A 23,293-nucleotide genomic window follows, 5' to 3' on the forward strand; every position below is an offset into this window, starting at 1 on the left:
TTAGTGATGTTTGAAACTTTATTCTAGAACCTACCATTCTTGAGATGTTTGCTTGTTATCGATCAGCCGATATTATCTTTTCATGATGATTCACAATAAACCAAAATTCTGACACTTTTCACAACTTTTGACATGAGATTGTGTCAAATTCAAATTCAACTTGGAAATAATTTCTTAATCATTTTGCTTAAAATCTCATTAACAGTTAAGTTATACATACACAATTTATCATTATCAATCAATTCTGATATCTCTGAATACTTTAATTTACATGTATTAATAAATTAATAGATTATTGTTGAGATTAAATCTTTAATCAAGTTAATAATGATGATAGTAATTGAATAAAAGAGCGTTGATTTAGTTTAATCAGTCAAATTAAATTGTTTATTTATTTTTAATTAGTAATGAGTAACAATAAGATACAGGGAATCGAGTGATTTAATGGTGATGAGATTTAGGTTGTTGGATTAATAATGATAACAGGAATACAATCAACTTGTAATGATGATGGTGATGATGATGATAAGAGTGGGAAGTGGATTTACAGTTAATTAGATTTCTGGGTAATTGCAAATTGATTAATTGTTTTTATGATTAATTAATTATCAATTGTTGTTATTGTTGCATTAAAGTTGAAAGTTTTTCTCGTCTTTTCTTGTTCAAAGTTTCAATCGATTCCCAATCAATGGAAACAATTTGCTTCCTTTTCAAGTTTAACGACCAAAAAGTTGTTGCTATTGAAATTGTAAGATGAAATTAGAATTAGATTCGGTAATTAAGAACCAGTCTAATTAGACTCACCATTCCGGTTCCTAGTTGATTAAGTAAAGTGGAAGATGAGCTTTGAGATTGATTGATTATTGTGGCAACGGAATAGCGGCGACCTCGACCTGGTGAGGTTCGACCTGGAATCGGAAAGTCCAATTTAAATGCAGAATTAGATCCAGTCTAAGGAAGGAAACAAATTCGATAAATTAATAGATAAAAAAAGAGTTTAAAAGATACATCAAGAGATGGCGATACCATTCAGAGAAAATGCTAGGGAATCTTTCTGGTGGTTACCATGACAACGTTCTGTACAACCTGTTTTATCACAAGTTTATAGTTTATTTATGATTGATACTTTTACCTTTTTTACTTTACCATGAGAAAGTAAATCAATCAACTACAATCAGGGGAAATTATTTATATATATAAATGAAACAATTTCTTAGCTTCTGAGGAAACTTTTTCTCTGCTCGAGAAAATTTTCTATTACATTGGTCAATGGTCAAGCCCTTGTTGACCATTGACCTTTTAACCCATGGAAAAAACTTGAAAATCTTTTCACAATATTATCATTATTGTCAAAAGTTCTGACTCAGTGATTATATAAATATCTATATTTACAGAATATGTCATCAAGAATATTTAATACAAAACAAGAAACTGAATCATATCAAACAATTTTAATCAATTTAACAACAAACAATTAACAGAGCGTAAAAGTTAATTGTCAACCTAATTGTAATCATCTATTATCATGGTTGTTCATTGTAATAATATATATATATGTGTATGTGTGGGTGTTTGTGCTCAGTGATTCTGAGTAAATATATTTCCACAATTAAGTTAATTATTTATAACCATCCGGATTAAATCAAATCAACTCATAGACACCACAGAGAATTGAATGAAAATTATTTCCTTTTGTTTTCTCACCATGAAAATATCTTTATCGGGGGAAAACTTTGAAAACTCTGAGTAAATCTAACTAATCATATTAATCTAATCCTAGATAATCATCATGATGATAACCATGAATTTATTAATTACTCATGGAAAAATATTGTTAAATGAACATTTCATCATTGTTAAGTCACAAACTTGATGGGGATGAGCAAATTGTCATGCAAACTTGTCATCAACATGATAACTCTCATGAATATAAAATAAGTTGATATGTAATATTATAATATTATCATCAACATTTAATGATAAAATGGATTAACATTAATTTACCTTATGAACTGGTCTTGGTGGATTGAAAAAATTGTAAGTTAAACCTTTAACTTCATTTGGATTAACGGATGAGTGTCGACGTCTAGGAAGATTAGCCATTGATGAGGTCATGGAAAGAGTTCCAGAACCATAGGCGGGAGATGCTGAGCCGATTAAAATTCTTGGTGGTTCAATAGCATTATCAGAATGCCGTCGATAAGGAAGGTTAGTTTGTACTCGAAGTAAATTAAGATCAGGTGAAGATGCATTTGAATTGATCGCTGTGGTCGTAGTTTTCAGGACATCGTCAACTGAGATTGATTGACGTCTAGTGGCCAGTTTTAAGCACGGAGGTCGATGAGGATAACCAGTGGGTTGGTCAAGGTTATGTTGCAAGGGATATCTAAAAGGAAAACATCAAATTAGAATCAGTAATTAGCAATTCAGTTCATGGAAAGTTCAACTTTCATGATCAAAAGCAAAATCTTCAACATAAATTACCAAATCTGTTCATTGATGAAACTTTCATTTTATTAGTGACACTAATTACTTTCTCTCTCTCTCACCCACACACTTATGGTCTTAATTATTAGACTAATTGTTATCAAATTTTAAACTTTGAACTATTAATATTTTTATGTTTACTTGTGGCATTTAATAGACAGGGGGGATTACAATTTCTTCATGAATACTGAGACAATATTGTTACTTTTTTTAGTTTTCCCTGTGCGTGAGTTTCCCCATGAATCTTAATCTGATTCTGAAATCTTTTTGTATCTTTTCATCAGATTACATGGAAACTGCTTAGTTAATCAATTTTATCGATATTATTATGATTATTTCATCTTCTTCTTCTCTCTTCTTTCCGGAGGGAATTGATTCTGATAAGTTATCAGGAAGAAGGAAAAAAAATCCACCATGGAAAATGAGATAAAGTTTCATCATGTATTCAGAAATTAAGTTCAAGTTATCATTCTATTCAGGGGAAGGGAGAGCTAAACAGACTCTCTTCATAGTTCTCACTCATATGAATATATTATATTGTTAGTAATATGATTAGAGAATCAGATTACCTGAGAAGACGGAATGAAATTGTATACAAATCACTTTTTTCACACAGAATTTCTGATTATTTATGAAAGATCACCATAGAATAGATTGAAAGTTTTCTCTCCAAGAATAGGAAAGAAAAGCAAATTAACTCTATCCCCTAATTATTAATAGATACATTGTCAATAGATTGGAAAGTAAATTCGATCGAATCAATTTCAGGGTCGAATTTTTTCTTCGTCTTTTTTCACGAAAATTAAATGTCGAATGAACTTTTAGAACTTTTCTTTTCTCTTACTTTTCTGTTGAAAACGTGCTCATACGTTCCAATTTGAGCTTATTTCTTTGATTTCGATTAATGTGATCCAACATTTCCTGGAGTAAATCAGCAAGAGTGTTAAACTGAACATTATCATGAAGTTTCAATTAGATTTAGTTGATGATCAGATAAGAAAAGACAAAAAAAGTTCCATCATTAATACAATGTAATAAGAGAGTCACATTGATAATCGATAAACAAACAATAATTTCAGATTTTACTCCTGAAAACAATCAGGAGATTAACATGATTATCAGTTTCCATAATTTGATGATTAAAAATCAATAAGATAATCAATTTTAGTTGGAAATGTTTACCTCTTCAACTGTTATATTTGGTGAAACAATAATCGGAATCAGTGTGGGCATCACTTTGGTTGCTAAAAGATTAACATTGAGTCCAAATCTTTTGTCACTTAACATGTGACGATAAATTGCTGTTGATATAATGATGATGACCAGGATAATAATAATAATCATTTCGAGTTCGATAATCCATCATGATTATCCAAAGAAGGAATTTAGTGTGAACATTGAGAATATCCAAAAGCAAAGTGGAGAGAAAAAAAAAATGAGAAAAGAAAAAGTTTCATTTATTTTATTTTCGATTCTAAAAGAGGAGAGAAAAAAAGTTCAGATAAATTCAGGTTCAGGTGATGTTCATGTTCACCCACTAATGTATTGTCATGATATCGAATTGAACTGAAAAAGTATAATATACGTATCGAAATGAAGCAATTTATTCAGTTAGAACTTTAATTGATTAAAGATTTTGTCTTCTATTATTATTAGAATTGATTAGAATGATTTTTCTCCTTCTCCTTTGATGATTTAACTTTTAATTAAAATCGATTTTGATTTAATAATTGTAAAGATGAACAATGAACATTGATGAACTTTTTCATGAACTTTTTTGCCTCTTTTTTTGCTGTTCTCATGAAATTTGGAAACTCTCATTAAAACTCACCAAGAACAGGCGTCAGAACGGAAACTTCAGTTAATTTTGCTTCCAGTAATAAAGGTAACACATCATCAAGAATTTCATTTTTCTCTAAATTATCAATCACCTTGGCAACACAATTTAGTATATTAGTTTGAACCTACAGGGTAAATAGAAAAGTTAATAATAACAATTAGATATAATATCACAAAGGTAAACACAACCAAAGAAAAAAAAAGTTGATTGAAAAGTTTAAATGAGAAAAAATTTTCTGATCAACAATCACAATGATGATGATGATGATGATATATGCTCATTGTTGATCTTAAGCTGATTGTTGACCAAATTTTTGTTTTGTCACCCTCAGGGCAAAGTCAATTGTTTATCGTTATCATTATATCATCAATATTTTGATTGTTGATATGTTTGATTTTATGATCAACTTTATATCAATATTATCATTAAAACATGGGTTAGGTTAACATTAGTCAGAATTAAGTTAATTTTACCTGAATTGAATCATTAACTTCCAGTATTTGTCTTGCTTTTGGTATAACAATTTGCTTAATTGTTGCTTCCTCCAAGTGTTCAATTACCTCTGATATTGCACTAAGAGCAGCTATCTGAAAGTTGGAACAATTAACAAGAATTAAAATTTTAATAGTTGAATTTAAACCCTATTACCATGAATATCCACTGATTATCAACACAATTAACCATCAAATGATTTGTTGTTTGTTAATTAAACAATCTAGACGATTGCTGTTGTAAAATTAAGTTTAATCACTTTGCATTTTGAGTAAACAATTTAATGTAATCAACTACTACTACTAGCAGAAGTAGTAGTTAATCAAAGTGACAATTAACATCATTGGTGATGATGAAAGTGATTATTATGATTATTATAATTATCAAGAGGAAAAAGTTAATAGTTGAAATCATTAACCAAACATTTAACCCATAATCAAAGTTAATTGTTATCAGTGGTCAAGAATTGCATCATTAATTGTATTAGATAATAACATTATCACCATCATCAATTATGATTAATAACGATTTCCATCAACATTCATTGGTTATGTCAACAGTAATTATAATACCCTAAGGTCATCTAAATATAATCATAATCAAGTGACACAAGAATTTGTAATCCCAACAATTAACTCAACTGATTACAATGTTTGATGATAATAATGATAGACTAACAATTGAATTGTGATGATTAAAATGGTAAATGATTACTTGGAAAGAGGTCACAGGTCATTAGTCAAAATTATAACCATTGATAATCAAATTATCTTTGGGAATTGAATGTCAGGTCAATTAATCAAATGTCGACAAATAAAAGATATCAAATGACCTGGAATACCTTCAGATCACTTTTCGAAACTTTCTCAATGTCCAAATTCATCTTCGATAACTTCAATCTTTATCATCTCGATTCATACAAATGGAACCAATTAAATCAATGAAGTAATGATAATACTTCATTAGATTCATCCAAGAACTGAGAAGATTATTCATCATAATTAAATTTGATTAATTTCTTAACTTTTGTATCCTCGGTTTTATTTTATTCTTAATTAGAGCGAAAGGGAAAACAAGTGATTTAATTATTTTCACTTTCAATTCTCGAGTTCTTTTCTTTTAATTGATTGAAAATTACACTTTTTCACCATCATGATCAATATTATCATGAGAATGAGAATGAGACTGTAATTATATATTTTCACTGAATTTACCAAAAATTTTGTGCAAAATATTTGATTTGAGGAAGTGATTAAATATTAATATGAGGAAATTATTATTTAAGGATGAAAAAGTTTTCCATCAACAATTAATTATCATGGAAATTAACTTAATGATGATAGATGAACTTAATAATCAACTTAATGAGAGAATATGGTTAATATATGAATAAATAAATACTAAAAAAAGAATTTTGAAATTTTATTTGTTCTTTCAAGGATAAAAGAGTAGGAAAAAGAATCTCAGAATAAGATGAATTCTCAGCTATTGACTTTTCACCCTCTAAATCATGGTTATATGAAACCTGAGAATAAGCATGATGAGCATGAAGATCATGACGAGGGAGAGAAATTGTTTATCTAATGAGTAGATTGATTTGGTCAGTATCATGAGGATGAAATATGATAGATTTGTGAGTTGATGATTATTGAATATGTTTTCCTTTTACCTTGAGTAAAGTATTTCATATCTCCGGCATTGAGGGTGAAATTGAATTATCATGAAAATAATTCTAAGATTATATGAAATACTGTTTTTTTATTATGAAAAGTTCATTTATTTAAGTGGAATCAGTTTGAATCATTTATGTTTCTTTGGTAACAATAGCAGAAAAGACAAAACATCTTATTCTGAGCTGATTTTGAATACCTGATGAAGGAATTACATGTAATCATTAGTAAGAAAGTTATCATGTTGCTTTTGAGAAAACCATGACAACAGTGAGTTCAGAAAGAGATAAACTGAATAACGAAGAGTAAAAGATAATATTCTGTCAGAACTTTTTTTCTCTCTCTCACTAGAATTTAATAAATTAAGTTTCCATATAAAAAGTTGAACAATCTTCATGTTTCAAGAATTTAAATTCAATATATTAAAATCCATGATTCCATGATCATCTTGTTTCTCTAAGTCTTTTCACCTTGGAATTGTGACATTGAGAATAAAAAGAAGAAAGGTAAAGTTGTAATGAATTTTTTCCTTCTTCTTTTCTATTCACCTTATCGAGATTATCCATCCATCTGATTACCTGTATTATCATTGAGGAATTAACTCACGAAGGGAGATAAGATAATATATTTATCGTCTTCATGATAAGAATCGTTGCTGATATTTTCCTCATCCTACTCAGATGATTCTGATTCCCTGGATAACATCAATCTAAATGTATTACCAATACCACCATGACTTTCAACAGTCTATAAACATGACAAAGATAAGATTCTTAGTCCATTCAATTTCAATCGAGACTCATTACAACTCATATCTCATAATATCACTAATATATTAATATTATCACGAATGATCATCAATATTATCAAAATGACCTGAATACTTGTCCAAATACTTGATTGTGATTAGATTATAATGATAAAGGTAATTCTTAACATTCTTTTAATCTTTAAGCTATTCGACTCTTACCTGAACTAATATACGACTTTTATTCATTTCCATATACATGTATAATATTATACACACAAACATCTCATGAACATAACCTTTGCCCTACAATTGATACAATTGTCAATGTGAAATGAAACTGAATAAATCATCTCAAGATAATCTGTAAATAAGGTTGATGATGTTACATAAAAATAATCCAATAAAATGTAATAGTTGAATTAAGATGTTGATTCAGTTTGAATTTTCAAGTATGTAAAACTTTATCTTTCATTGGGAACATTGGACAAGTTCAATTAATTGTAGTGAAGAAAAACATTCAAATTTATGTCACCATGTAAATGGATAACAATGTATCTGGAAAACTGTTTCAACCATGATAACATGTATATTTATTATGAATCACCAACTGGGAGTTATGGTGAAAAGTAAGAAAAAAATGAACAATAAATTTGAATATTATTTGTTCATTTTACTATTTTTACACTCAAACATCAACACTACGAATTGATTCTAGATTATAGTCTACAGAAATTCATCACGGATAACAATTTACTGCTAAATGGTCACATTGGGAATAGATTCTTTTTCCTACACCCTGTAATAAAATGGATAAAAACAAATTTCTAAACTGGAAAGAAATAAAAAATAGGATATTCGCTATCATAAAATAATATTTATAAAACTGTCTTGAAAGTTTCTAAGTAGTAAGTGATCTTTTCATTTTTACAGATTCATCTGTTCATAATCAAATTGAGACAATCAGTGATGAGCATGAGCTCTATTCTCACCATCTTTGTTAAGGATGAAAAATTCATCAATGAAAAACGGGACATGTTGGATTTACGAGTCCGCTATAACGTTGACACCACAGAGGTTTGTTTGAAAGAATGCGAGAATATCACCCGCCGGCAAATCAATTCGTGAGAAAATGGTTAATCCAGCTCAATTTTCCTTCGAGAATAGCCGTGAGAAATTTGAAAGAACTGATTGTAACCTTCGACCGATGCAATGATTATCTCTTGAAAAAGCTTAACTCATTGAGCGATCACTCAAATATCTAAAAATTAATTCAAAATGCATTTGAACAAGTTAAATTAGATTTTTTGTTTCAATCTAGAACTATCCACAAAAATATGTAATTGAAACCAATTCTTGCATTAAAAATCATGAGATGGTGAAGCCTTAGATGCTTCGAAAATACTACGCATTTTTCAAAATGAAGCAAAAATTTCACATTAAATGGGTGAAGATAAGCAAAAAATTGCAACAAGTCTGGTAAACTTATCAAAAGTGGATAATGAACCTTCATCCGGTCCAGATTTAAGGTACTTCTTCCCACTTGTGCACACAAAACTTTGACTATCAAACTTCCAATAATGTTGCATTCTCTAGGTATCAAAACACCTGAGGAAATAATTATTGATATAGTCATCAATAAATTAACATATGATATCCAACGGCTGATCTTAATTATGATTTTCGAAAAAAATGACTGATGACTTGCCTTCTGAATCTGATTGTTTATTAAATTTTTTCTTTTTATACTACAGTTTCTCAAGTTCAACCCCTTAAAGGTTAATTACGATTAAAAAGAAAGATCAATAGAAGGATAAGTGAGAGACAAAGAAGGGAGGATAGATATGAAGAGTAGGAAAAGGAGAGATCCGGAACTTCCTAATCTACGGATTATATTGGAGTAATTAATTAATAAAAAGGTTAGAAGACTAAGAGAGGGGAATTTCTTGTGGTGTTCAACTCATTCGGTTTGTTGAATTCATTGGGCATTTAAATCCGTTTATCTTCAGTTTATTTCGTTAAATGTCACCGACTCGATTGATAACCTTCTCGATTATTATTTTTTAGATGTTTTTAATCGATTCGTCGAAGTCCTGTGCTATAACGTGAAAATTTGCATTTTCACCTCAAAAGTTAATTCTTTGGATAATCGAGCTTTTTCCATGTAATTCAATTTCCATTAAATTTTAATAGTAGTATGTAAGTGTACCCCTTAAAAGCAGGTACGACTTAAATGCATTATTTATTCAACTTGTGTAGTTTATTAAATACTTATTTTTTTCATTTCCTTTTCCTTTTGATTTAATTGTGATGATCCAGGTGGAGAGGGTAAAAAAGGTGGATTATTTGATTAACAAATTTATTATTTTTCATTTAATGAGAAGAAAGCCACAGGGTTAGCCACGTTCAGTAAACATGAGAAACAAATAGAAAATTGGTAGTTTCAATATATGTTCATGATGGATGATAAAAAGACGATAAGTTTATTCAGCTTGAATGAAAAAAAAACATATAAAAAGAAAGAGAAAGATACTTCAAGTTATCAGTAAAACATTTAACTCCAATAATAACTATTGAATAAGTTTAGCCTTGTGACAATTTCTTCGAACGATTGAATCATCTTGTTGCAGTTCCTTGGGTTATCTGCTTCGTTCTTTAACTTATAAAGTTAAATTTATAAGTCTAAACAAGTAGAATGTAAAACAAATAAAGTTTAACTAGAAGAAAAAAACGTAAACAAACATTACGTAGCAAAAAAATCTTGGCTGATAACGTTGCTCATCCACAGATGGTCACGGCGGGATTTTTGATTTTCATCTAAAAAAATCGATTTTTCAAACAAAAAACATGAAAATTTTTCCCCCCACTTCCGCTCCTGAGTGAGCCAGAAGCGGAGGTGCAAATACTACTTTTAACAAAAACGAAGTTTATCATAATTCATCGTAATTCACTAAATTGAACTTTGCTCTTACCTTTTCTCTTTTTAGACCAAAATTATGTAGAAATTCATTAAATTAAAAAGTTATAAACAATCAAACGCAGGCATATTCAGTTCAATCACTATATAATTAAAGAAAAGGATAAGGTGATTTGGCCAGGTACTAAAACTGTTTTAGTACCTGTTATACAACTTAAAGACAAATGACTTATTCATAAAAACTCGTTGGAAAAATTGGAAAGCTGCCCGTTAAGACAATGAGGCCTCTCTACTCACTGTTTCATCTAATGTTGAATGAATTTTTGCAACTTGTCCACATTGAATGTTATTGAAATTGATTTACCACCAATGTGGCCAATTATAAAGTTAAATCTTTAATTGGTAAAACAGTTACAGATGTTTTCCCAATCAGATATGTTTAATATTTTAATCGCTTCAAATGCATTTTCTTTCATCATTAACAATCAAACTTTTCGATACACAATCCTTATCAACATCCTCTTGCAATTAAGTATTAACTCACCGTTCTATTGATACAATAACAAGTCAACCCAAACCAACATGATTATTACAATAATCTCTTGTATTCACATTGTAATCATTTCCAGAACTGATAAACATCATGAACGCAATATGAATGTAAATTAAACTGTTATCATTAAATTATCCAAGCTTAAAGTTATTCGGAAAAGATCTGAATCACAATTCAATTGATTTAACAGTAAAAAAAGAAAAGTTAACAATAACAGTTAGAATAAAAAGAGATAACATTTCAATTCCAGAAATCATCATGCAAAAAAGTTGAATCCTTTGATCAAACTTTAACTTGGATATTAAATATTTACTGTTAACAGAGTGAATCCATCCGGAGGCAAAGAAATAACATTTCAATATAATATTAATTCTGATTTTCCATTGAATCAGGGGAAGAGATAAATAAAAGAAAATGAAATATTATTATTATGTGAATAGTTGTACATGATGTAAATTTTTCATTCAATGGAAATTTATTCAATTGAGATTCAAAGTAACAACTAAATTAAATGTAATTATAATTTTCTTGTAATTTATTGATGAAATTTAATTTCATTCACAACTGAACATCCAATCAATTGGTGAAGGTTATAGTGACAATCATCATACTCATCATGTAATCAAATTAAATTGAGGTGAAAATAATTTCTACTGATTTAGATTCCCATTTAAGGATGCGAAGAGTGAAGATGAAAAAGAAAATCGAAAAATCGAATAAGTTTTCTTTTTAGAACTTTCTATTTTCTCTACCACTCTGAGGTCTCTTTTTTCTTCTCACAACAGATCAGAATTCTTATTCAATGATTTTCAGGGTGACTTTTAACATGAGAAATTGTTGAATACTTAAGTAGGTGAGAAAAAAGTAACAAACAAAAGAAATGATCATAGTGATCAATATGATGTTCATGAGTATGGAAAAGTATTTGGACAAAAATGGGAATACTCAAGATTCTGAATATCAGATTATTCAGAGATATTTTCCAATGGAAATAAAAGTGATAGAAACACATTAGCCATTTAAAGGAATAGCCGAGAGAAAAGAAAAAAGTAATTTTCGTGTTTAGAACTTGCTTTTTTTTGAGAATATATTTCATCCAAAGTGAATATATCGAATATGTATAAATAAATCGAGAATGGTAAGAGGGTATTCACTGTTCGTATTAGTACATTGTCAAGGTAATAAAGAGGGAGAGTGAAAATTGTGATATGAAATTCAAGGTAAGTCTCAAATAGCTCACAAGAAATTCTTGACAGATTTATCGTTATCTATCATGGGAATCGTATATTCGTTGAATATTTACACTGAAGAATTTTTTCTTCTTCTTTCTCTCTTTTTTTCATCCTCATCTTTTTTTACATCATTTTCAGCTCTACATCTTATCTAACATTATCCCTTCGAGTAAAGTTATTGTCAAATTCACAGGAAGATGAAGAAGAGGAAAAAAACCTTCTCTCTCATCATCGATCAGAACTTCAATTGTGAACATTGAGAAACATGATAAAGATAAGAATGATATTAACCCCTCTTCAGAACTGGCCAGGGATCTGTAAAGTATGAAAAATTGCTCAAAACTTATGGTCAACATATTCCAATGATCACTGAATTTTATTCAAGCTTGAAAGTTTTTTCGACTCATCCAAAATTGGTAGGATAAATTCAACTAAAAGTTTATCCTTTTTGTTACCTCTTCTTGCTGTTCGTAAATTCATGATGATTACATGATTTATATCTACAAAAGTTCAGTGGTAAAATATTTCAAGCATCAAGAATGACAAATTGGCTGTAAAAAGGTAACAATATTTACTTTTACCTGGAACTTTTTCCCCTTACTCATTCTGAGTAGATGAACAACCTGAGGGGAGGAAAGAAAAGAGAAAATAATAAAGAGATGAGATCAGTTTCTCTAATGATTTCTAAACTTCATGAAGCTCACAATTCGTATTCAGAACTTTCTCTCTCTCTCTTTCTTTCTTTCTTTCTTTCTTTCTTTTTTTCTTTCTTTCCTTCCAAAAGTTTCTTTATTGATGTTATTAGAATTTATTTTTATGACTTGCTATCTGAATGTTATATAAGTTATGCTTTCGTTAGGTAAAAGTGGGATTTTGATGGTTAACAATGTTGAAAGTGGGTTAACTTGGGTGTTGGTGAAAAAATAATGATATTGAATTGAGTTGAAAACTGTAAACATGTTGGTGAATTGATTTAATCATGAAAATCTTTATGAATAAGGAATGAAATAGAAAAAGATATAAACTCGATCATGATTATCTGTGAGCAGGAAAATTATGATGGAAATTGGAATCAATTGATCGGTAAAAGAGTAAATTGAGTTTATCATTGGTTTGAATATTTTTTTTGGTCGTAAACAAAAAGTAAAATTCAACCATTTCAATTGTCCACTTGGAATAAAATCCAAATGGTCAGTCTGAAATTCACTCAAAGGTAGAAGCTTTTCTTTAATCATCTCGCTCAAACAATATCATCGCCATTATCTCCATGATGACGATTCAATACTTATGAGTAGGATTAAGATGCTGTTGATTGGACTTCATTGACTTAATGATTATTCAATGATCATCAGAAAGTTTTCCTGTCTAATTAATTTCGATTTGGTTGAAGGTTTTATTGTTATTTGGTTAGAGATTAAATTTTACTTTAATTGGTACCAGAAAATGTTAGATATTGATTAGTAAATTGCTTGATTAGATAAAGTATTTACCTAATATATATTATTACTGATTAAGAAGTAAAATCAAGGATTGAAAATTTTCTCGGTTTCACGATTGACTAAAGCTATTGTATTATAACGGTAAATGATATTGGATTGAATTTGTTTGATTAAATGAATGATGTTTAGGAAGTAGGATTAAGGGATTGGTGAGAGTGACGATAAAAGGATGAGTTAGATAGACAGAGACAGAGAAAGAAAAGGATCTGGATACTCAAGGAAAGTGGGAAGAGGGTTAAAGAGACCCGGAAGTTGAATAGTTAACATGAGTCGAGAAGGGAAGAGTCAAAATAGAGATGAGGTCAACTGAGAAGATACTTTACAAATGAAAGAAGAGAGAGAGAAAGAGAGAGAAAGAGAGAGAGAGAGATGAAGATGATGAGCAATAATAGAGGGGAAAGAGTTTGATGAAAAAGGTTTGATTGAAAGTTAATGAAGCGAAATGATTGTTTACTATTGATTAGAAGTTGAAAGGTGAAAGGGAATTCTGAATGTTCATGATGATGTTTCATGATGAATCTAATGAATGAGTGAAAGATGAAGCTTTTTTTTCATCAATAAGTTTTGTCATACCTCAAGATGATGATGATGATGAGTAAAATGAATGTTTAAATGTAATCATGACCAATGGGTATCTAAATATTTTCTTACTCTTTCAGTGATCATTCATTTATGGTTGACCATTCATTCATTGGGTAACCAAGGAAAATGTAACAGAATCAAATGAGGTAAGGGAATGAATGATTCTTGAAGATCACATTCAGTTATCATGATGAATAGGTTTTACTGTGGGTTGGAATGGTGGTTGTATATCTAAACTTTATTGAACATGAATGTGAATGATTTTCTCTCTCATCTTCCCTCAAAGATGATGATGAGTAAGATGAAAATGGAAAGGTAGCAAATATATATTATTATTATCATCGTGATTATTATGATATTAAATGAAGACTGATAAACCGTTAGCAGGAAAATGAAGGTGAAAAGGTAAAAGTAACTTTGAAAATGGTAAAGTCACTTGAGAATTGAAGACAAAAGCAGTAAAAGTCAGAAGTGAAATGAAGATGAGGATGAGGATGAGGATGATGGAGATAAAAAAGAAAGTAAAGAAAGAGTGAGATTCAAGAAACTTTCCCCCCTTCTCATGTCACACATTTAGACACATTTTCACCTAATAAATACTCTTGCATCATCATCTTAGTTTCACAACTAATACATTGAATTGATATAATATCATTTAGACCATGAATTCAATGGTTATCATGAGGATTCATCAGCATTTCAAGAGAGACTTCAAGAAGATGAATATTAAGATGATGATGATAAGTGAAATGTTACTTAGCCAAAAAATGGAAGTCATCTAATTGTATGCTTATTGTATTCATCAATTTGTTCAATTTTCATCCTATTCCAATGCTTTGGTGTTTTCATTGTGATTTATATGAATTATCACAAATCAATTATGCAGCAAAAAATCACAATTTGATTGATTTGAGATTAGTGATTAGTGTGGTGAAATTGATTCAGTTGAATTGAAACTGTTCCTCAACTTAATCGGTTGATTCTGATTGAATTAAGTAAGTGAATCAATCAAAGGTGTAAACCTTTGACTATCAAGGTGGATTCAAGAGATTTAAGTAAGATAAGGTTTAGAATTGACATTTAATTTATTGCAATTAACTTAATGTATCTAAAGTAAGGACTAATTGGTTACCTGAATATCAACTTAATCTAAATAATATTAAATCGAAACGATGATGATGATCATTTGATTGCAATTAAAAGTCAAAACAACTAGAAAAGTTCAGTAGAGTTGGATAAGTAATAGTTATCAGATTATCATCATCATCTTGACCATTTGGATGACCTTTATTGACAATAATAAGATCAATTCTGTCATACTCAGACTCATGAAAATGGTCACCAAAAGGAGGGAAAAAGTGATTAGGATAAAAATAACATCGTCATCACTACGATAAAATGTTCAATTCTCACTTTTGACTCCGAAATAGTAGTGACTGTATCTACCTGAGAGGAAGACAAGCAAAAAGTTCAGGAAAACTACTCAGTCTCATCATGATTCAATGTAATTTTAGATTCAAATTCAGGTACAAGGTAAGTGTATCAAGGTAATTGGCTTTAAATATCAATGGGTTGATACATGAATTAATATGCATCAACAATTTAACCAACCAATTAACTGGAATTTATTTAAATAAGAGAAAGTGAAAGGTAGTGATAAATTTGATTACCATGAATGATTTAGATTCTATGTAATTCCAGAAATAGATCAGAGTTTATGGTCAGTCTTTTTGATTAATTTTGGATTCTTAGGTCATTTTTTCACCAAAAAATTCCATGATTAATGAACTTTTATCATGATAGATTTGCGAAAAATAAAAATAAATGCAAACAAATGAACCAGAAGCTCATGATATTTGGACACAAATTATATCTCATGATGAATGATGACCAGTGAATTAACTGTTATCAAAATCTATTAGCATTTCTTATTATTAATTCATATTATTTGGTTACTAAATAAGTTCAGAATTCATTCAAGTAGCTGAACATGATGATCTGGAGCTTTATAATCCCAACACTTCTTACCGATTCATCAATTATTTTGAGATAATCTTTTCAAGTAGCTTGATAATTATTAATCTAGTGAGAAATTAATTTTAAATCTTGATGAGAGAGAGGGAAAGAGATTAAAATTCACAATTTACTCAACCAAAATCATCAATAGAATTGATTAAGTCTTTTACTCTTTCGGTTAATCCATGATACAAAAAACAGTGTTAATCTTTAATTCATTTACTATGAACACAAAGATTGGATTAAATGTTTAGATGAGTGGATTTCCATGGATGAAAAAAGGTTTCAAAGTGAGTTGGAAAATTTTCTTCTCGTTAAAAGAAGAAAAAAGTTTGTAAACTCAACTTACCTGAACTTGAGGTTGAGTAGAGTCCAGGGAATTGAATAGCATGGGTAATATTTCATTTTTAATTTCATGTTGACCACTTTTCCGAATCAGAATATTTATATTTTCTAATAATGTAACAGTTGCCTGTGAAACAGAAAGTGACCAGTGGTCAGTTGGTAAGTAAATGGATAAGTATTAGGAAAGGTGATGAAAAAAAATATAACAGAAATATTGAATTAGACCAAGATTAAATTGTGATGAAAATAAAAACGAGACAACTTTGTAATCACATTAACAGATTAGATTAGAAAAGTTAATCACTGTTGATTAAATGAAACGTTAGTTTATTGTATTTACAAGATTTTCAGGTGAATCAATTAATTTGATTTGAAAAAATTTCCAACCAACGGAAAAACGTTAATCAAGTAAATCACATTTTCATGTTGAATTTGAATTTTTGCCAAATTTTATTCTTATTCTTGATAATATCTTAATCATGGTGATGATCAAAATGTTGATGTGAAATTTTCAATTTGAATTAAGTTCAACGATGAATAGATTTATTTATATACTCATACATTTATATGTGTGTATTTGCATTCACTTTGGTTTAAATTGATAAGAATGTGATAATATTAATGATTTAGGATAATGATTAAGGTCGTAATCAGTTAACTGTCAACCTGGATGATAATCAATGATGATCATAATCATTTGATAACCTTAAGGACAATTTACATTTCCAAATGATTAAAGTTACTATTTTTGTGATAAGTTTACCTTCTCAACAGGTTATTCAGAAAATTTCAATTCATGATAAGCGAGATGAATCAGAATCATGATTTACTTTTGGAATTCATGATTTCATTTTCTCATGATGTTATTTTTTTCTACCAATACGATGAAGATGATGAGGTAAGATTGAAATCAATCATTTCTACTTGAATTGAATCGAAATTGAACATTTCCAGAGATTCCATAAGCCCTTCAGAATTTTTGTTTGAATTCTCCCCTCTCAATGTCGAAAGACAGGTAGATAAAGAGAGAGAGAAAGAAAATGAGAGATAAAAATACACCAGGAATCAGAATTTGAATCTGACTGAGAAAAAAAGAATAATAATAAAATTCTGTTGGCTTATTTATCCATTCAAATAGATGATGAAAACTTTTTCTCAATTCTTTCCAATTCTTCAATCTACTTTGGTAGTATAACAAATTTTAGCCTCAATCATGTGATTCTGGCTCAGGGTGAATTCAACCTCGGTGTTTGTATCTATCCATCTTCAATCTACAGGGCTATTCAGCTATTTTCGCCGATGTTTTTCGCGATTTTCTCAGCAACTAAGAGTCAAAGAGACTCGAGACTTGAGTGATATGAGTTTGAGCAATACTCAATTGTCATATTAAAAGATCAAGGTCATTCAGGTCACGTGTAAAATAACACGTTTCAAGGTCATTTGATGGTCATTCTATGATTTGCCACACTTATTCATCTTGGGTTAAGATTTTGAAGTTAGTTGTAACTGTCAATCAGAAGATATTGCAGTTTAATTAAAAACGTACTGAGATTCTTTAATTAATAAAACTTATCATAACAGTTGACCCTAAAGACATAAGAGCCTGAAAATTTGATATTGGTGTTTTCACACATACTTTTTTATGGTAATGCCTTCAAATGACCTTGAAACGTGTTATTTTGCACGTGACCTGAATGACCTTGATCTTTTAATATGACAATTGAGTATTGCTCAAACTCATATCACTCAAGTCTCGAGTCTCTTTGACTCTTAGTTGCTGAGAAAATCGCAAAAAACATCGGCGAAAATAGCTGAATAGCCCTGTATTAGGATTTACCTGATTTCTGAGTTACCTTGAAAAAAATAGGTAAATCTGGTTGTGATATTAATATCACCAAGAAATGACAGAAATAGTAACACGATGAGAAGTTATTACATATTGAGGTAAATTCATTTGAAACTTATTCTGTATCAACATGGTGATCACATGAATGATGAAAAATAATTAACAGAAAAAGAAGAAAAAAATCAATTTCCTCTGCTAATTTATTGGCCATTTATTGGAATCTTTTTCAGTATCAATCTCATCCCAAGGATTACAAATACTATCACTATGATAATCATGGTGAGATATAAAAGTTCATTGGATAAAATGTTTTAGCCTTTCACACAAAGACAATGAACTTTGGTTATAATCTGAAATCATGAAAAAAAGTAACATTTCCCTTTCATATTAACCAGAATTGAAGCAAATGAAGATAAACTCAATTCCTTTATTATTAGAATTAATCTACTCTCCCTGTTGACTTACCCATGAATCCTAAACATACGGTGAAAATCATTTGATTGAAATGATGGTAATACATTGGCATTAAAAGTTCATGAGCATATACTTCATGAAGTTCAGAATTAGCTAGCAAAACAGGAAAAAAAGACTCAAGGTACACACTGAAAATAGAGATTCAACTAGAATTCAATTTGAAAGTTAAAAAACTGTCATCACAAGTTTTGATGGTCAAAAAATGTACAGCCAGAATATCTGTTCATTTCCGTTGACCAAAAGACTTGGCCCTGAATTTTGGTGCCCAGTATATGAACACTATGGTCAAGAGATGGTTTTTGTATAACTAATATGTACAAGCATCAATAAGATTAAACCATCATAAGTATTGACATTAAAATGGTTAACTTGTGAGTTGAACATTTAACTTGAAGAGATAACAATTGAATTATATTGAGAATGAATGTTCAGAACTTTCTACCATGGGACAATTAGCATTTTCATGGCAGGTTAAGCTTGAGTTAAAGGAAAAAGGTTCCATCAAAAGTAATCATTATCATGATGATGGTGATGATGATGATCATCATGAACCATGAAAATAAAAACCACCCTGGCGTAAGGTGAAACATTAATTTGTACCATCAAGTTTTCAGGGTGAATCGATTAGAAATCGATGGAAAAGAAAAGGAAAAAAGCTAAGTAAGTGATTCAGTCTGATAACAGAGATCATTTATCAAGCAAATTGGTCGATAGAGGAAAAAAAGTTCATAAAGTTATCCGAAAATTTCTGAGATTATGTTGTAATATTGTTACATTTTTTTCGGTGAAAAAGTTTTTTATCAGAACTTTTTTTTCTCCTTCTCTCTTTCTCTCTAACTGTTAAGCCTCATTTAAAAACGATCATAAAATAATCTGATAAACATTGAATTGAATTTTTTCATAAACTCTATCTTTCTCCTACCTTTTCAGGATGATCATCATTATTATCATGGTTATCGCATTAGCTTGTCTTTCGCCAAGATAATATAATGCTAACACAATATCAAGGGTGGGAAGATAAAGGTGAAAACCAGGATCCAGCTTCAGGGGGAATGAATAGTTTTCCAACTGTGTTATCAAGGTGATAATGAGTTCAGTGGATAACCATGAATATTTAGTTTCTCTGTGAAAATGTTTTCAAAACCAGAATACAATTGTTGCGTAAATGTTAGATAATTAACTGAATTTTTCCATCGATTTCATATTTGAGTTCAACTTCATTAGAATTCACCATGGGAGGGGATGATGAATCAATGAATCTGTGGTGAGGTATAAAGAAATGAATATAATAAAAGAGAAAAAATAATCTACAAACAAGAACATTATATCAACTTTTCTACTGAATAAAATCGAAAGAAAATGAATTATCAATGTTAATATTCAATCATGTTGATGACAATATTGGGTCTACATGAGTACGCTGAATATGTCATCAAGAATTCATGTGATGACAGAATTCATGGGAATATTTTTTTTCTTCTCTAAATATTCTGATACTCAGAAGAAGAGAGAGAGAGAAAAAACAAATTATTCTTATAACATTGTCATCATTTGTTTATCATCACCAGAGTAAATATTATCATCACAACTATCTCCATGATCTTTTTTATCACTCTATCCCTGCTCGTTATCAGTTCATGATGAATATGTTGAGACTCATGATGATAAGTGTGCATGTTATCATTAGCATTATGACTATTGTAATAAAATGAATAATAAACATAACAGAATTTGAAATAATAATAATTCAACAACTTTCATATCATGATAATTTCAGGGTAAACTATTGTTACCCTTCGGAATGGAAACAAGAAAAAAAATATTAATATACAAACTGAATGGGTGATTACGAATCATTTTTTTTCACCTCATTCTGAATCACAAAAGTTCAGATCTTTTTTCATACTTAACTTCATGTAAGGGCTGATTAAATTTGATAATCTCAACTTTTCTTTCCCCATTTATTACACTTTTAGTGACTAACTAATGATTTCAATATCAGTTCAGGAATCATCAAATACTCACCACCATGATGTTGGCAGAAATACAATTAAAAAAGCTACATCATGATAATAGTAATGATGAATATTATTATTGTTTTGTGTAGATATTCATCATTTTTTCCCACTCATGAATCTGACATCTTTAATCAAATTTTGATGATCTGTCATCATGAATGTTTTCATTGAAACTTTTCAAATTTTTCTAAATTTTTCAGCTGAAGAATTTGCAATAAATCAATTGACAGAACTGATAATAATGATGATACGCCACGAGTTTATCATAACAGTTTAAGACACGATGACTTAAGCTATTGTTATAATTGATGAACAATCTCATGGTGATGATAGCATAGAATAGTTAATAATAATTGTTGAGAATCTGCTTTTTGCTTTTATAATCAAACTTAATTCAACGAGATAACTCAAATAATAAATTGCAATTGATTAACAGTAATACTGCCTTAAGGGTTGTAAATATATTCTAGTGGTTTGAAAGCTCAGTCATTATCATCATTAAATTAAACACAATTAATGCAAATTAATGATAATGTTGACAGTTAATCATTAGCTGAGATAAACTTTTCAAACATTTACTACACTAAGAAACTGACCACTTAACGGATTAACAGTTTAACACTACTACAATTAACTAATAATCATAATGCTTGTCATAATAAACATTGAGTCAATGATATTGATAAACATTAATCAAATGTAAATTTTTGGATATTGAATTGATATCAATTCCTGTGGTATTATTAATACCACAGGAATATAGACTACTTATTAATGTTTACCTTTTAATGACCGCGAGTGACCAACAGCAGTAGTATATAGGCCTCCGCTTCTGGCTCAGCCAGAACTTTTACTAACTTAACTTTTTAATATTTTATTACAATTAAAAAAAACGCCAAAATGTTTCATGAATCCTGGATTCAAATCCTCAGGATTCATGAAACATTTTTTTGTTTACGTTTTTTCTCATTATTTTGTAACTTCAAACTGGTAAAGAAATCATTATTGTTTTATATTGATTATAAACTCAAATTAAATCATGTTTATATTTAAATTACCATTTGTTTTTTCTACACCATTGGTAAGTTTATTTTGTTTGTCTCTCACTTTGTGTTTCTCTCTCTCTCGGTTTGTTTTATTCTCTCTCTCTATGAGTGCGTATATATATATTATAATCATTATAAGTAGGGGCAAAGCATACTACTCTGGCACATTTTGCCTTTGTCTCTTCCCCTCTTTTACCCTTTCTTTTTCTACTCTGTCTCTTTCTTTTCAAATTTCTTTCCCCCTTTTTTCTCCAACATTAATTACTATTTTTTAAATGAACTTTCAAGTTTATTTCTTTTCCTTCTCTCCTCAACACACCATTAAACTTATTTTTTCCCCACTCTTTCTCAGCGTTGTTCAGGGTAATTTAACAATTGGAAATTACTTCAATGTTCGCTAATGATCTTTTATGATCATTAACCTCATTCTTACCTACACAATGTTAGTTAATGCGTTGAGAGAAATACTCAACATCTTAATGATCTTTAAGATTATGCTCTTTTGTAAAAGTATGAAACGAATGTTTCGGGTTTATCACCTTAATTGTTAAACAATATTAACAATACTCATAAACTATTCACAATTATTATAAACAATTAAATACAATAATGTTGTGAATATAAACTTTAAGGTTTAATGTTGACTGAGGGAAGAGGGAAGTGGGACTGATCCAAATAATACAATGTATTACAATAGAACGAAGGTGATCATGATACACTGATCATGATCACCTTCAGAGTGTTTGTTTGTTTGAGCGATACTCAATTGTCGTAATAAAAGATCAAGGTCATTCAGGTCACACGTAAAATAACGCGTTTCAAGGTCATTTGAAGGCATTACCATGTAACAGTATGTGTGAAAACACTAGTATCAAAATTTCAGGCTCTTATGTCTGTAGGGTCAACTGTTATGATAAGTTTTGTCAATTAAAGAATCTCAGTACCTTTTTAATTAAACTGCAATATCTTCTGATTGACAGTTACAACTAACTTCAAAATCTTAACCCAGGATGAATAAGTGTGGAAAATCATAGAATGACCATCAAATGACCTTGAAACGCGTTTTGCACGCGTTTTTTATTTCATCAATTCTTAAGTGAGTAAAAGGGTTTAACATTTTCTCCATGTTAATGAATAGGCTTAGATTTATTTATTAAATTTCAATTATTTTTTCACTTTTATCCTTTCTTCTTTTCCATCTTTTCTTTTACAAATAGTGTCTCAATCAACCTCAATATATATTATTATGCCTTCACTTGATGAGTTGAATATTAATAAACCTCAAGCTCCTGCTGATCAACAGTCGTCTTCATCAACCAACGATCCTCAACCTTCAACCTCGGCTATCAATCAACCCCAACCTTCATCTGCTTCATCGAATAATACTGAACGTATCACTAGACTATCTTAACTAATGGATCCTAGTTTTTCTAACATAGCAATTCGAACTCCTAATGAGCCTCCTTTTTTACAAGTTCAAGTTAGCGAAATGATGAACGAATGGCCTAGTGAACTTGAAATGTGGTAC

The 23,293-nt window shown here is 29.6% G+C and overlaps 1 protein-coding gene across 1 annotated transcript in view; it reads right to left on the reverse strand.

Moving 5' to 3' along the window:
* Window positions 1–369: 369 nt before the first annotated feature.
* LOC128387822 (SCY1-like protein 2) overlaps window positions 370–23,293 on the reverse strand; it is a 46,397-nt gene continuing 23,473 nt past the window's right edge. Inside the window, exons 8-15 of the mRNA XM_053347095.1 lie at window positions 16,386–16,508; window positions 4,801–4,914; window positions 4,319–4,451; window positions 3,670–3,788; window positions 3,332–3,435; window positions 2,005–2,386; window positions 805–951; window positions 370–737 (exon numbers count right to left, since the gene is read on the reverse strand). Coding sequence (XP_053203070.1) covers window positions 717–737; window positions 805–951; window positions 2,005–2,386; window positions 3,332–3,435; window positions 3,670–3,788; window positions 4,319–4,451; window positions 4,801–4,914; window positions 16,386–16,508 — 1,143 coding nt within the window. The 3' untranslated portion in view covers window positions 370–716. The remainder of the gene's footprint in view (window positions 738–804; window positions 952–2,004; window positions 2,387–3,331; window positions 3,436–3,669; window positions 3,789–4,318; window positions 4,452–4,800; window positions 4,915–16,385; window positions 16,509–23,293) is intronic.

Source organism: Panonychus citri, unplaced genomic scaffold (genome assembly GCF_014898815.1).
Source record: "Panonychus citri isolate SS breed McGregor unplaced genomic scaffold, ASM1489881v1 Contig00094, whole genome shotgun sequence".
NCBI classification, from domain to species: domain Eukaryota; kingdom Metazoa; phylum Arthropoda; class Arachnida; order Trombidiformes; family Tetranychidae; genus Panonychus; species Panonychus citri.